A 17,667-nucleotide genomic window follows, 5' to 3' on the forward strand; every position below is an offset into this window, starting at 1 on the left:
GAGTAAGACCTTTAAACAGGTCAACATTCACAAGGCCGCAGGGCCAGATGGATTACCAGGAAGTGTACTCCGAGCATGCGCTGACCATCTGGCAAGTGTCTTCACTGACATTTTCAACCTGTCCCTGAACGATTCTGTAATACCAACATGTTTCAAGCACACCACCATAGTCCCTGTGCCCAAGAACACCAAAGTAACCTGCCTGAATGACTACCGACCCGTAGCACTCACGTCTGTAGCCATGAAGTGCTTTGAAAGGCTGGTCATGGCTCCCATCAACACCATTATCCCAGAAACCCTAGACCCACTCCAATTTGCATACTGCCCCAATAGATCCACAGACGATGCAATCTCTATTGCATTCCACATTTCCCACCTGGACAAAAGGAACACCTATGTGAGAATGCTATTCATTGACTACAGCTCAGCTTTCAACTCCACAGTGCCCTCAAAGCTCATCCCTAAGCTAAGGACACTGGGACTAAACACCTCCCTCTGCAACCGGTTCCGTCATGCGTGCTCAGTTCCGTCATGTACTCCCAGTTCACCCATGACTGCATGGCCAAGCACGACTTCAACACCATCATTAAGTTTCCCGATGACACAACAGCCTGATCACTGACAACGATGAGACAGCTTATAGGGAGGAGGTCAGAGACCTGGGAGTGTGGTGCCAGGATTACAACCTTTCCCTCAATGTGATCAAGACAAAGGAGATGTTTGTGGACTACAGGAAAAGGAGGACCGAGCACACCCCCATTCTCATCGATGGGGCTGTAGTGGAGCAGGTTGAGAGCTTCAAGTTCCTTGGTGTCCACATCTCCAACAAACTATCATGGTCCAAACACACCAAGACAGTCGTGAAGAGGGAACCACAACATCTATCCCCCCTCAGGAGACTGAAAAGACTTGGCATGGGTTCTCAGATCCTGAAAAAGTTCTACAGCTTCACCATCGAGAGCATCCTGACCGGTTGCAGCGTCGCCTGGTATAGCAACTGCTCGGCCTCCGACCGCAAGGCACTACTGATGGTAGTGCGTACGTCCCTGTACCTCACTGGGGCCAAGCTTCCTGCCAGCCAGGACCTCTATACCAGGCTGTGTCAGAGGAAGGCTCTAAAAATTGCCAAAGACTCCAGCCACCCTAGTACCAGACTGTTCTCTCTGCTACCACACGGCAAGCAGTACCAGAGCACCAAGTCTAGGTCCAAAGGCTTCTTAACAGCTTCTACCCCCAAGCAATTAGAGTCCTGAACAGCTAATCAAATGGATTCAGAAAATTTTCATTGCCTGTCCCCCCCAATTTTTACACTGCTGCTACTCTCCGTTTATTATCCATGCATAGTCACTTCCGGACTATAAGCCGCAACGTTTTTCCCAGGCTTTGAACCCCGCGGCTTAAACAATGACGCAGCTAATATATGGATTTTTCCCGCTTTACATTTTTTTTTCTCCAAAAAAACACATTCTGTGATGTGCTCAGTTTTTTGGCGGCATGAAGCTTTCATTAGACCAATGAAATTGCCGAACGGGTTAAGGTCAAACAACTTTTTTGTTTACTGTTTAGATTAAATCGAGCGCTCTCAAACTTCCCATCATTCTGATTACGGTAGTGATTTTGTCACCCTCATCATGGCAAAGACAGAGAAATGCATATGATGCAGCTTTCAAGTTGAAGGCGATTGATCTGGCTGTTGGAAAAGGAAATAGAGCTGCTGCACGGGAGCTTGGTCTTAATGAGTCGATGATAAGACGTTGGAAACAGCAGCGTGAGGAATTGACTCAGTGCAAAAAGACAACTAAAGCTTACTGCAAATTTTTTATTACAAGCCGTGTTTCGTTAAAGCCTATTTATTTTGTTACAAGCCGTGTTTCGTTAAAGCTTATTTATTTTTGTTACAAGCCGTGTTTCGTTAAAGCCTGTGTAAAGTTCATTTGTTTCAATGTACCGGTAGGCACCTGCGGCTTATAGACATGTGCAGCTTATTTATGTTAAAAAAATAATAATAATAAATTCAGTTGGTGCGGCTTATATTCAGGTGCGCTTAATAGTCCGGAAATTACGGTATGTCATTTTGGCCTCATCCAGGCCTCCTTTATTAAGAGTCCATCAGTAGGTGCTCCAAAGCAAAAATGTAATATGAAGCTTGTTCTGTAATATGAGTAATATTTTAATTTCAATTAAAAAAAGAATCATACATACTTCTCATGTTACAGAACAAGCAGTAAGCTTCATATGACATACAGTGGGGGAAAAAAGTATTTGATCCCCTGCTGATTTTGTATGTTTGCCCACTGACAAAGAAATGATCAGTCTATAATTTTAAATGGTAGGTTTATTTGAACAGTGAGAGACAGAATAACAAAAATAGAGAAAAACGCATGTCAAAAATGTTATAAATTGATTTGCATTTTAATGAGGGAAATAAGTATTTGACCCCCTCTCAATCAGAAAGATTTCTGGCTCCCAGGTGTCTTTCATACAGGTAACGAGCTGAGATTAGGAGCACACTCTTAAAGGGAGTGCTCCTAACCGCAGCTTGTTACCTATATAAAAGACACCTGTCCACAGAAGCAATCAATCAATCAGATTCCAAACTCTCCACCATGCCCAGGACCAAAGAGCTCTCCAAGGATGTCAGTGACAAGATTGTAGACCTACACAAGGCTGGAATGGGCTACAAGACCATCGCCAAGCAGCTTGGTGAGAAGGTGACAACATTTGGTGAGATTATTCGCAAATGGAAGAAACACAAAAGAACTGTCAATATCCCTCGGCCTGGGGTTCCATGCAAGATCTCACCTCGTGGAGTTGCAATGATCATGAGAACGGTGAGGGTTCAGCCCAGAACTACACGGGAGGATCTTGTCAATGATCTCAAGGCAGCTGGGACCATAGTCACCAAGAAAACAATTGGTAACACACACTACGCTGTGAAGGACTGAAATCCTGCAGTGCCCACAAGGTCCCCCTGCTCAAGAATACATATACATGCCCGTCTGAAGTTTGACAATGAACATCTGAATGATTCAGAGGACAACTGGTGAAAGTGTTGTGGTCAGATGAGACCAAAATGGAGCTCTTTGGCATCAACTCGCCGTGTTTGGAGGAGGAATGCTGCCTATGACCCCAAGAACACCATCTCCACCGTCAAACATGGAGGTGGAAACATGCTTTGGGGGTGTTTTTCTGCTAAGGGGACAGGACAACTTCACCGCATCATTTGACAGGGCCATGTACTGTCAAATTTTGGGTGAGAACCTCCTTCCCTCAGCCAGGGCATTGAAAATGGGTCGTGGATGGGTATTCCAGCATGACAATGACCCAAAACACACGGCCAAGGCAACAAAGGAGTGGCTCAAGAAGAAGCACAATTAGGTCCTGGAGTGGCCTAGCCAGTCTCCAGACCTTAATCCCATAGAAAATCTGTGGAGGGAGCTGAAGGTTCGAGTTGCCAAACGTCAGCATCGAAACGTTAATGACTTGGAGAAGATCTGCAAAGAGGAGCGGGACAAAATCCCTCCTGAGATGTGTGCAAACCTGGTGGCCAACTACAAGAGACGTCTGACCTCTGTGATTGCCAACAAGGGTTTTGCCACCAAGTACTAAGTCATGTTTTGCAGAGGGGTCAAATACTTATTTCCCTCATTAAAATGCAAATCAATTTATAACATTTTTGACATGCGTTTTTTCTTGATTTTTGTTGTTGTTCCGTCTCTCACTGTTCATATAAACCTACCATTAAAATTATAGACTGATCATTTCTTTGTAAGTGGGCAAACGTACAAAATCAGCAGGGGATCAAATACTTTTTTCCCCCACTGTACATTTTTACTTTGGAGCACCTACTGATGGAAGCCTGAATAAGCCCAAAATGTAATAAATATGCCAACTTTGATTAATTATTCTCAATTATGCTTTTAGATACCGATCTCAAATATATGTCATTAAAACAAAGGACCATTCTATATGGTCCAAAGGACCATTCTATAGATAACATTTCATGGAAATCCCCAAAAATCATGGTATTTTTTTGTCCTGGTTTCGTGAAGAATCACTCTAATCTTGAACACATAATAATGAGTTATTTGGGAATGGGATGCAAGATGATTCGTAGATCAGTGATTCTGTGCAGTCTGACAGCAAAAAACACACACAGTGCCTGAGCATGGCTGCCCATATACCCCTGGGCGAGAAAACCCCAGTTGTGTCAGAAGTGTAGCCATGTGTCAGCAGCACACAAATTAGAGTGCAGCAGTGCACTCTCAGTCTCATGCATGGCCTCACTCCAAGGTTAACATGGCACAGTGTCAAAAGACAGAGATACCTCACCACCACCAGCCACTAGGAGAAGTTTAAAGCATATAGACAATATTATAAACTTGGCGGTTCGAGCCCTGAATGCTGATTGGCTGACAGCCATGGTATATCAGACTGTATACCACTGGTATGACAAAACATTTACTGCTCCAATTCCGTTGGTAACCAGTTTTTTATTAGCAAACAGGCACCTCGAGAGGATTTATTGAACATAAGAGCAACGTCAACTCACCAACATTACGACCAGGAATACGACTTTCCCGAAGCGGATCCTCTGTTTGGTCCACCACCCAGGACAATAGATCGGATCCCAGCCGGCGACCCAAAACAACGGCGCCGCAGAAGGGGCAGACGGAGTGGTCTTCTGGTCAGGCTCCATAGGCCGGCACATAGCGCACCACTCCCGAGTATACTACTCGCCAATGTCCATTTTCTTGACAACAAGGTAGACGAAATCCGAGCAAGGGTTGCCTTCCAGAGAGACATCAGAGATTGTAACGTTCTTTGTTTCACGGAAACATGGCTCACTCAGGATACGTTATCAGAGTCGGTACAACCACCTGGTTTCTTCACCCATCGCACATACAGAAACAAACATCTCTCTGTTAAAAAGAAGGGCGGGGCTGAATGCATTATGATTAACGAGACGTGGTGTGATCATAACAACATACATGAACTCAAGTCCTTTTGTTCACCTTACCTAGAATTCCTTACAATCAAATGCTGATCGCAATATCTACCAAGAGAATTCTCTTAGATTATAATCACAGCCGTGTATATCCCCCCCAAGCAGACACCTCGACGGCCGTGAAAGAACTTCATTGGACTCTATGTAAACTAGAAACCACATATCCTGAGGCTGTATTTATTGTAGCTGGGGATTTTAACAAGGCTAATCTGAAAACAAGGCTCCCTAAATTTTATCAGCATATCAAATGCACGACCCGGGCTGGCAAAACCCTGAATCATTGTTATTCTAACTTCCGCAATGCATACAAAGCCCTCCCTCGCCCTCCTTTCGGCAAATCTGACCACGACTCTATTTTGTTGCTCCCATCCTATAGACAGAAACTATGACAGGAAACGCCTGTGCTCAGGTCTGTTCAACGCTGGTCCGACCTATCGGATTCCACGCTTCAAGATTGCTTCGATCTGGTGCACTGGGATATGTTCCACATAGCGTCGGACAACAACATTGATGAATACGCTGATTCGGTGAGCGAGTTTATTAGCAAGTGCATCGGTGATGTTGTACCCACAGCGACTATTAAAACCTTCCCCAACCAGAAACCGTGGATTGATGGCCGCATTCGCACAAAACTGAAAGCGTGAACCCTGGCTTTTAATCAGGGCAAGGCGACCGGAAACATGACCGAATACAAACAGTGTAGCTATTCCCTCCGCAAGGCAATCAAACAAGCTAAACGTCAGTATAGAGACAAAGTAGAGTCGCAATTCAACGGCTCAGACACAAGAGGTATGTGGCAGGGTCTACAGTCAATCATGGACTACAAAAAGAAAACCAGCCCCGTCGCGGACCCCGATGTCTTGCTCCCAGACAAACTAAACAACAACCCTCGCAAGGCTGCCGACCCAGACGGCATCCCTCGCCGCGTTCTCAGAGCATGCGCAGACCAGCTGGCTGGTATGTTTACGGACATATTCAATCAATCCTTATCACAGCCTGCTGTTCCCACATGCTTCAAGAGGGCCACCATTGTTCCAGTTCCCAAGAAAGCTAAGGTAACTGTGCTAAATGACTATCGCCCCGTAGCACTCACTTCCGTCATCATGAAGTGCTTTGAGAGAGTAGTCAAGGACCATATCACCTCCACCCTACCTGACACCCTAGACCCACTCCAATTTGCTTACAGCCCCAATAGGTCCACAGATGACACAATCACAATCACACTGCCCTAACCCATCTGGACAAGAGTAATACCTATGTAAGACTGCTGTTCATCGACTACAGCTCAGCATTTAACACCATAGTATCCTCCAAATTCGTCATTAAGCTCGAGACCCTGGGTCTCGACCCCGCCACGTGTAACTGGGTCCTGGACTTCCTGACGGGCCGGCCCCAGGTGGTGAGGGTAGGAAACAACATCTCCACCCCGCTGATCCTCAACACTGGGGCCCTACAAGGGTGCGTTCTCAGCCCTCTCCTGTACTCCCTGTTCACCCATGACTGCGTGGCCATGCACGCCTCCAACTCAATCATCATGTTTGCAGACGTCACTACAGTGGTAGGCTTGATTAAGAACAACAAGGAGACGGCCTACAGGAAAATAACCTCACACTCAATGCCAACAAAACAAAGGAGATGATCGTGGACTTCAGGAAACAGCAGAGGGAGCAGCCCCCTATCCACATCGACGGGACAGTAGTGGAGAAGGTGGAAAGTTTTAAGTTCCTCAGCATACACATCACGGACAAACTGAAATGGTCCACCCACACAGACAGAGTGTTGAAGAAGGTGCAACAGCGCCTCTTCAACCTCAGGAGGCTGAAGAAATTCGGCTTGTCACCAAAAACTGACAAACTTTTACAGATGCACAATCGAGAGCATCCTGTCGGGCTGAATCACCGCCTGGTACGGCAACTTCTCCGCCCACAACCGTAAGGCTCTCCAGAGGGTAATGTGGTCTGCACAATGCATCACCAGGGGCAAACTACCTGCCCTCCAGGACACCTACACCACCCGATGTCACAGGAAGGACAAAAAGATCATCAAGGACAACAACCACCCGAGCCACTGCCTGTTCACCCCGCTATCATCCAGAAGGCGAGGTCAGTACAGGTGCATCAAAGCTTGGACCGAGTGACTGAAAAACAGCTTCTATCTCAAGGCCATCAGACTGTTAAATAGCCATCGCTAACATTGAGTGGCTGTTGCCAACATAGTGACTCATCTCTAGCCACTTTAATAATAAAAAATTGGATGTAATAAATGTATCACTAGCCACTTTAAACAATGCCACTTTATATAATGTTTACTTACCCTACATTACTCATCTCATATGTATATACTGTACTCTATCCTTCCCTCATGCCACCAAACTTACCCTAGTAAAACTGACTATCCTACTGATCCTTGACTGCGGCGATGTCATCTACAAAATAGCTTCCAATACTCTACTCAGCAAACTGGATGCAGTCTATCACAGTGCCATCCGCTCTGTTACCAAATCACCTTTTACCACCCACCACTGCGACCTGTATGCTATAGTCGCCAGACCCACTGGCTCCAGGTCATCTATAAGTCTATGCTAGGTAAAGCTCCACCTTATCTCAGTTCACTGGTCACGATAACAACACTCACCCGTAGCACATGTTCCAGCAGGTATATCTCACTGATCATCCACAAAGCCAACACCTCATTTGGCCGCCTTTCCTTCCAGTTCTCTGCTGCCAGTGACTGGAACAAATTGCAAAAATCGCTGAAGTTGGAGACTTTTATTTCCCTCATTAACTTTAAACATCAGCTATCTGAGCAGCTAACCGATCGCTGCAGCTGTACATAGTCCATCTGTAAATAGCCCACCCTATCTACCTACCTCATCCCCATACTGTTTTTATTTTATTTACTTTTCTGCTCTTTTGCACACCAGTAGCTCTACTTGCACATCACCATATGCTCATTTATCACTCGTGTTAATCTGCTAAATTGTAATTATTCGTTCCTATGGCCTATTTATTGCCTACCTCATGCCTTTTGCACACATTGTGTATAGACTTTCTTTTTTTTCTACTGTGTCATTGACTTGTTTATTGTGTTATTGGCTTGTTTATTGTTTACTCCATGTGTAACTCTGTGTTGTTGTCTGTGTCACACTGCTTTGCTTTATCTTGGCCAGGTCGCAGTTGTAAATGAGAACTTGTTCTCAACTACCCTACCTGGTTAAATAACGGTGAAATAAAATAAAAATACCATCTACTGCATCTGGCCTATGCCGTTCGGCCATCACTCATCCATATATTGTTATGTACATATTCATTCCTTTACACTTGTGTGTATAAGGTAGTCGTTGTGAAATTGTTAGTTAGATATTACTGCATGGTCGGAACTAGAAGCACAAGCATTTCGCTACACTCGAATTAACATCTGCTAACCATGTGTATGTGACAAATAAAATTTGATTTGGCTTATAGCCAACATACCACGGCTAAGGGCTGTATCCAGGCAGTACGCGCTGCGTCTTACGTAAGAACAGCCCTTAGTCGTGGTATACTGGCCATACACCACACTCCCTTAGGCCTTATTGCTTAATTAAACCATTCAAATGTAGAGCAGGAAAGGTATGCTATCTGAATGTTGATTTAGAGATTATGGAGGTGCCCTCTATTGCTTATGCATGGGATAGCCTACGTACTTGTGAATTATTAGCATATGGTGAAAGAGTTATCCTCCGCTTTAAATGAGGATGTCCAATCTGACAGACGCAATTCAATACCTCAATTGGACACTGCTTTGGTATAAAAATGATATTTAAAAAATGATTTTCCCCTTAGTGGAAGTACAAGCATCAGAATCCCATTGAAAAAGCCTTTGCTTAGAAGTGAAGTGCCTTTTGCTTAAACATGATATCATTCTTATATCCAATTCATAGAGACTTCATACCAGCGTATTGTAAATGTTGCATGTCACGATGCATCTGAATATCAGCCAGCGTTCTGAAGAATATTAAATAGTCTCATCTCATCATCTTTAGGCATTTTTAGTCAGGGTGGGGCGGTGAGCTTTATTCCACATGAAAGCAGACTGTACGTAAGCTTCAGAGTCCTCCTCTGTAGCCTTGATAGTGCATATAATCATCCCCCTTTTCTTTTCCTTTAATTAAACCCCTTCCAACCATTCCCACTCGGTACAGTTACAATCAGTCATTTCCTGCTTTCCCAGGCCCCATTGACATCCCATGACATGTTGGTGGATCTGAAACGTGTAGAATGCTTTTGATCGGCAGGAGGCCTTGAATTGACATGAGGACAAATTGGCAGTGATTTGACTTTGATACAGATGTGGCAGCTGTATTACAGTGTTTTAATGGCTCGATTAACAGTGATAGCTGTTAAAAACAGAGTGCACACTGATCAGCTTTTGATTGATCCTATATTTGGTAAATCAATGCCTGATTGAGCCAACATCCATCACGACTGATTACCTCTTATCAAAGGCATCAACTCAATCTTGCGCAGCTCAATAAAAGGTAGATACGTTAAAAGGATAGTTCAGAGATTTTACATAATTAGGTATGTTTCCTTATAGGCTTGGGCGGTAAACCATATACACACACACACACACACACACACACACACACACACACACACATATATATATATATATATATATATTTCTTACTTCCATCAGGGCATTTTGAAATAGCCACAGGATGGTTTTTCAATACCGTCAAAACTATTTCTTTGAAGTTTTTATATACATTTTTATAGTTGTAGCTACTTAAGTAAATACCTGCCGTCAACTTGTGCAATACGTTAGGAGATGAAGCAGATCGCATTCTTCATTTCACCTGTCACATTATTTTAAATGATGAAGCTTACCATAGTTCCCCAGAACAGTTGAGCCAGTCAAGTATTTGTTTGTAAATAGCACAACGGGAGAAAGGGGAGCAGTTGAGTCCAGCTGTGTGTTGACAGGTCGCGTTTTATATTGAAAGTCAACAGTGTTTTTTTGCTTCAATAGAGTGATCTGGGACGTGCCACTATAGTTTTCCTTCACAGAAAATACATTAGTGCAACACATTCGGCTGAAAATAGCTTCATTTTCATCAGATGACAACAGAAGTGCAACACTATTTGGCTGGCAGCCACACTAGTAAATGAGCTGACAATGAAAAAGCACAATCTTCTTTGCAAAAATTATGCATGGCTATCATATTTTGAATGTTTAGCCAGTTACAGTTACCCATAGTTGGCTAGCTAGTTTATAGTTTGGTCATTTATTCCAATAAATTGTAGAATTCCAAAAAAACATTTATGAAGCTAGTTACATTTTATAGGCTCCTCACTACAAGACCAAGCCAATTTGAGCACCAATCCCATTTGCCAACACTAAAATAAATGTCATCTATATGTATTTTTATTAGCAAGCTTGCGTCATAATCTTGTCTCACATGACGAAAATGCAGCCGTGCTGATTCAATTTTACACTTCGTGGCTACCGGAGTTTGACACAGGACCACAGCTTGCATTGAATGTGGGTCATATCAACCCCACAAGTGATCAAAGTTCTTCACTCGCTTCCTCAACCAACATTTCAGGCCGATGGGGCAACATTTGTGAATTGGACCACCAATTAAGATGCCAATCAAACTGCATCCGATTTTGACAGATTCCCCAGAGGTAAAGTGGCTAGCGTGAGGACTGCAGCCCTGGATACCGCCCAACCCAATTTACTTACCTTGAAGACAGTCTGGACGAGGAGAGACAGCAAGCCACTGCTTTCAAGGTAAGGAAACAAATATCTAAATATGTAAAACCGCTGAACTATTCCTTTAGTTTAAGGGAATAACAGGGCTCATAAGGCTTACTAAAAACACAACACTGTGCTGCTTCCTCTCAGCACTTATCCTTGATGAGTACACAATGAATATCACCAAAACATGACCAGCATTTTAGCTCAGTGCTTTAGAAAGGCAAAATGTGCAGGGTAATCAGCCGGAAAACATTAAACAACAGAGACGATAATGAAAACTACCTGACCGTGAGGTGAATTCATGCACTAGGCCTACTCTGCTGTCAGACCAAGTACAAACAGCAAAGGATAAAGACATATCATCAGTGCTGGGCTGAACCAAGCACCTCACCTCAGCCACCCTCGTAACTCTCCCCATCTTGAAGCCAAGGTCAGGGGAACTAATGGGGGTGATAAGCTAAACAAACCTGGTGGTCACTTTGAGTACATTCAGCAAATGTTTACAGGCCTCTAAAATGTGTTGAATAAGTGTCCAATACTGAGTCACCTGCTTTGTTGGTCATATAGTGTTCATTACATTGAATATGAAGACATATTTGGGTTTGAATGTTTGATTGACAGACATTAAGTGCTTCTCTGTTCTGATTGGCTTGGTTATTTTTACTGTATGTGACTGCAATGACAACACACAAGAAAAAATCTTAATAAGGGAGAGGTAAAGTTTACATGTAATTACTGTACACTGCATTATCAGGATACCTTCCTACGTTTACAGTTTATTTGCAGGCCAATGCTGAAATAGAGCTGTTGTAGAGAGTGGGCCATACATATCTGCACTGTTGGAGAGCGAATTATCCAGGAACAGGCAGGGCATAACCAGAGTCAATACTGAGAGCAGGGGAAAGGGATCCCGCAACTACAACCCCCACTCTCCGCTCCCTCTCTCCTGGCCAAGCCGCTTCAAAGGTGCCCTTCAAGAGCTGCAGCCACCAGAACAGAGGTGCCTCTGCTTCTCTCTCATAGGCTGCCTGTGTGTGGTGTGAAGGAAGAACACTCTGTCTAACACCCAATACACAAGCCTAATGAGGGTAGGCTACTTCCCTGCTCTCTGCCTACATGAGACTTTTGCCAGCAAAATCATCCAAGGCTAACTTTTATGATACATCATTGTCTATAATTGTTTCAAACATAGTACTGTGAAGCATTGGTGTCTGATCATGTCATTGGGTTTCATTAAGTCTACGGGGTATTAGAATCAATACTGTGTGTGTGTGTTGTGCTGATGTCTACAATGAAATTGGGTTACATTGCTTGGGTTTGATTATATTCTGTATTATTCTAGCCTATTTCATTGCAATGTGTTGAGATACAAGTTATGTAGACTTCCAATTAGTAATGAAATTGTAGGGCTGCCAGCCTGGATATTTGAGAAATGTGATGCTGATGAGAGTTTAAGCGACAACACTACAAAGCACAGAGGACAACTTCACCGAGTTGGCCAGACAATACGTTGTGTTAGTGCTTGGAATTGAAGTTTGAAATGCACAAGAACTTTCAACAAAATGTTGTAAAAACTGTTTGAATGCAGTGTCATGTTCACAAGTTCAGGCTGCATTCAGTCTCCTGAATCCATGTTTATTCTGTTTATAAAAATATTTATTTTACAAAAGATCTCATCCACTGATGCCACTGGTTTTATTTACAGTATACATATTTAAATATCGATGCAACTTTCGTTTTACTCCAACCCAACAAACCTCACGCCATTTTTATGCCAATGTTTTACGTTTGAGCATAGCGAAGGACGACAGACTACTGCCTACCTGTGTCCTCTCGAGTTCGACGGAATTGGTGACGGCGGGTTGCTTCGTTGTTGCTGCTGCAAGTACCCCAGACTGATGCTCCTCGTCAAACATTCGTCCTCAGCCTCTTCGAGCTTCAGCTCCGGGATCAAATGTCCGTTGTTTGCCATTTGATAAGTTTAATGCGAAGGGCTAATGTACACAATACATGCGATGTTGCACCTCGTAAGGTTGTTAAAATGGGGCAGCTACAAGCGCCGTTAGAGGTTAAACCCGTGTGAAATATTCTGTTTTTGCTGTCCTCCCTGCATCGATAGGTTGACCGATTCTCCGACAGTGATGTGACGGAGAAGAGCACACTTCGCGGGGGTGGAGTGGGGTAAGCGACGCAAATTAGTACTTCACAGGCACCTGCCCCGTTGCCCTCAAGAAAGAAAGTTTGAGCCATGAGTATGCCTATAAAGCATAACGATACCCTTATGTTCTTCAATATAACTATTTTTACATTTGCACGCAAAAGGTTCAAAATTACTTGTCTTTATTTTTTGCCAATGCCTTCCCACTGGGCGCAGCATCAATTCAACGTCTTTCCACGTTGGTTCTAAGCTTTCGTTGAAATTACGTGGAAACAACGTTGATTCAACCAGTGTTTGGGCAGTGGGTTCTCGAGGGTAACTTGGGGCAAAACGGCCCCATTAATAAAAATGTGGAAATTCTGATACAAAAAAAGCTACGTTTGTATAAGGTATGTCGTGATGGTCATTAGCCAAGCAAACCGAAGGGATATGTGGCTACAGTTGACAACATTTTAGATATTATTGAATTAAAAATAATATTTTGCCCCAGTACAAGATTATTGGGTTGTTCCCATGCTGTCGGAGTTATCGGAAGTTCCGAGTGGGAAGGTTAAATTGAATGTACAGTAATTACAAGAAAACTGAGGTGATTCTGCTGAGTTCAGAACCAAGTGGGAAGGTGGTAATTACCTGTTGTAAAGTTGTAAATACCATTTGGATGCATTCACGTGCTTTGAACTCATTGAGAAATGCTGATTGGCTAATGGCCAACAAGCTGCATCAACCATAAACTAAAAGTACAGCTATCATTAGGGTGAACACATGTCCCGGATTGTGCGGGGCAGTCCCGCATTTCGTCCCTTTCCTATGTCCCACATTTTATCATCAAATTCAAACAGCACTAATCTAACTTACAAAAACAGGTTGATTTGTCCTATATTTGTCATTTGCAATCTCTCTTAAGTTACGCTTATGAAAAACAAGAAATATATATAAATATATACATTATATATATATCATAAGGATGTGGCACTTGTGATGTTATTTTCTCCAATTGTTGAAATCTGTGGCGCGTTGCTGACACAGTCCAGATCTTATAACAGCTGGATAGGTATTATTTTAAGTATCAGCTAACCACATCACATGTTATAGCAATCTATAAGTTGATGACACATTTGATGACGTGGCATGCAACCATTGGTTGATGCATGCCACGTTTGAGCAGAGGAACGCGACCCATATTCTGCGAAAGCGCAAGACGAGACGTAGGCAAATGTTATAGGCTTATCATCAACCAATCACATTTCTCAAATCCTTTCGGGCTAAATTCCAGCTAAACTGGGAGAGGATAGTTATGCCTGCTATACTAAACAAAAATATAAATGCAACATGCAACAATTTCAAAGATTTTACTGAGTTACAGTTCATATAAGGAAATTATTCAATGTAAATAAATTCATTAGAACCTAATTTATGTAATTCACATGACTGGGTATACAGATATGCATCTGTTGGTCACAGATTTAAAAAAAAATTTAAGTAGGGGAGTGGATCAGAAAACCAGTCAGTATTTGGTGTGACCACTATTTGCCTCATGCAGCGCAACACATCCTTCACATAGAGTTGATCAGGCTGTTGATTGTGGCCTGTGGAATGTTGTCCTACTCTTCAATGGCTGTGCAAAGTTGCTGGATATTGGCAGGAACTGGAACGCTGTCGGAAACGTCGATCCAGAGCATCCCAAACTGCTCAATGGGTGACATGTCTAGTGAGTACTGTATGCAGGCCGTGGAAGAACTGGGACATTTTCAGCTTCCAGGAATTGTGTACAGACCCTTGCGACATGGTCATGATGAAACATGAGGTGATGGTGGTGGATGAATGGGCCTCAGGATCTTGTCACGGTATCTCTGTGCATTCAAATTCCCATCGATAAAATGCAATTGTGTTTGTTTTCCGTAGCTTATGCCTGCCTATACCGTAACCGCACCGCCACCATGCAGCACTCTGTTCACAATGTTGACATCAGCAAACCACTTGCCTACACAATGCCATACATGCTGTTTGCCATCTGCCCGGTACAGTTGAAACCAGGATTCATCCGTGAAGAGCACACTTCTCCAGCGTACCAGTAGCCATCGATGGAGAGCATTTACCCACTGAAGACAGTTACGACTCCGAACTGCAGTCAGGTCAAGACCCTGGTGAGGACGACAAGCACGCAGATAAGCTTCCCTGAGATGGTTTCTGACAGTTTATGCAAAAATTCTTCAGTTGTGCAAACGCAGTTTCATCAGCTGTTCAGGTGGCTGGTCTCAGATGGTCCCGCAGGTGAAGAAGCCGGCTGTGGAGGTCCTGGGCTGGCGTGGTTACACGTGGTTGTGAGGCCTGTTGGAGGTACTGCCAAATTCTCTAAAATGACGTTGGAGGCAGCTTATGATAGAGAAATTAACATAAAATTCTCTGGCAACAGCTCTGGTGGACATTCCTGCAGTTGCACGCTCCCTCAAAACTTGGGACATCTGTGGCATTGTGTTTTGTGACAACTTCACATATTAGAGTGGCCTTTTATTGTCCACAGCACAAGGTAATGATCTGTGTAAAGATCATGCTGTTTAATCAGCTTCTTGATATGTCACACCTGTCAGATGGATGGTCTATCTTGGCAAATGAGAAATGCTCACTAACAGGGATGTTAGAAATTTGTGCACTACATTTGAGAAAAATAAGCTTTTTGTGCATATGGAACATTTCTTAAACATGGGACCAAGACATTACATGTTGCATTGATATTTTTGTTCAGTGTACTTACAAAAAGCGTACTTCTGCCAAAGAGCTACAAAAGTAAGTAATTGGCCCAAATAAACTGAAAGATAAGGTAATTTTGTCAAACTTGTGAGGCTCTCCATGCTCATTAATTGATCATTCAACATCTTTACTCCTACATCACTCAATCCCGTTTTAAATGTGTCCCTTCCTGGAGAAGGGTGTAATTGCGGCCCACAATCTGGAGCGTTCCTGCATGTGGGCATTTCTGCATCTGCAGGAACCTCTCTTTATACTTCTATTGGTCCATTTTTAAGCTAGGACTCCAGTACAGTAGGTGGCGGTAATGCACCATAACGTTGGATACCAAACTCTGATAAACCCAGCAGAAGAAGAGGCGGGGCGACACTAGTAGATTCAATCTAATTTTAAACCTAACCTTAACCACACTGCTAACCTTAGCCTAAACTTAAATTAAGGGGGTGGGGGGAGGGGGCATCGCTCCACCACTTCTCACAATGGTGCTTGTTTAGTAAAGTTAGATCAAAGCTCAATAAATGTCTTGGAAGATCACATAATGATTCATTAGTATTCCACACAACATAACCAAATATAATAGCCTAGTATAACATTACTGTTACACCAAAAATTTCGTAGGAAATTTTAGGATGGTTAGTTGAATAGTTGAATAATGTGGCCAAAACTCAACAGTGCGCGCCACTAGGCAGAATGTGGTTTGATTTAAACAAAATACAGGAAGGTTATATAATTTAACACCATCTGCTCTAACTTGTTTACAAAATATTACATTCAAGAGGATGGTGTTTTTGCACATTCCCATGAAACTGATTGAGATCAAATGATTGGCATGCAAGGGGTGGTGGTCTGTGTATATTTGTAAACAACAGCTGGTGCACAAAATCTAATATTAGGGAAGTCTCAAGGTTTTGCTCGCCAAAGGTAGAGTATCTCATGATAAGCTTTAGACCACATTATTTACCAAGAATAGTTTTCATCTGTATTTTTCATAGCTGTATATTTACCACTACAAACCGATGCTGGCACTAAGTCTGCATTCAATGAGCTGTATAAGGCCATAAGCAAACAGGAAGACGCTCATCAAGAGGCAGTGCTCCTAGTGGCCGGGACTTTAATGCAGGGAAACTTAAATCCGTTTTACCTAATTTCTACCAGCATGTTAAATGTGGAACCAGAGGAAAAAAAACTTTACTCCATACAGAGACGCGTACAAAGCTCTCCCTCGCCCTCCATTTGGCAAATCTGACCATAATTCTATCCCGATTCCTGCTTTACAAGCAAAACTAAAGCAGGAAGCACTAGTGACTCGGTCAATAAAGAAGTGGTCAAATGATGTAGATGCTAAGCTACAGGACTGTTTTGCTAGCACAGACTGGAATATGTTTCTGGATTCTTCCGATGGCATTGAGGAGTACACCACATCAGTCACTGGCTTCAAGTGCATCGATGACGTCGTCCCCACAGTCACCGTACGTACATACCCCAACCAGAAGCCATGGATTACAAGCAACATCTGCACTGAGCTAAAGGGTAGAGCTGCCGCATTCAAGGAGTGGGACTCTAACCCGGGCGCTTATACTAACCATCAAACAGGCAAAGTGTAAATACAGGTGTAAGATTGAATCGTACTACACTGGCTCCGAAGCTCGTCGGATGTGGCAGGGCTTGCAAACTATCACAGGCTACAAAGGGAAGCACAGCCGTGAGCTGCCCAGTGACACGAGCCTACCAGACAAGCTAAATTACTTCTATGCTCGCTTCGAGGCAAGCAACACTGAAGCATGCATGAGAGCATCAGCTGTTCCGGACGACTGTGTGATCACGCTCTCCGTAGCCGATGTGAGTAAGACCTTTAAACAGGTCAACATTCACAAGGCCAGATGGATTACCAGGAAGTGTACTCCGAGCATGCACTGACCAACTGGCAAGTGTCTTTACTGACATTTTCAACCTGTCCCTGACTGAGTCTGTAATACCAACATGTTTCAAACAGACCACCATAGCCCCTGTG

At 43.3% G+C, this 17,667-nt stretch overlaps 1 protein-coding gene across 1 annotated transcript in view; it reads right to left on the minus strand.

Moving 5' to 3' along the window:
* Positions 1-12,878, minus strand: part of gramd1ba (GRAM domain containing 1Ba) — a 165,005-nt gene extending 152,127 nt beyond the window's left edge. Inside the window, exon 1 of the mRNA XM_029699872.1 lies at positions 12,577-12,878. Within this exon, the coding sequence (XP_029555732.1) occupies positions 12,577-12,725 (149 nt within the window). The 5' untranslated portion in view covers positions 12,726-12,878. The remainder of the gene's footprint in view (positions 1-12,576) is intronic.
* Positions 12,879-17,667: the final 4,789 nt, after the last annotated feature.

This window comes from Salmo trutta, chromosome 19 (genome assembly GCF_901001165.1).
Source record: "Salmo trutta chromosome 19, fSalTru1.1, whole genome shotgun sequence".
NCBI lineage: Eukaryota > Metazoa > Chordata > Actinopteri > Salmoniformes > Salmonidae > Salmo > Salmo trutta.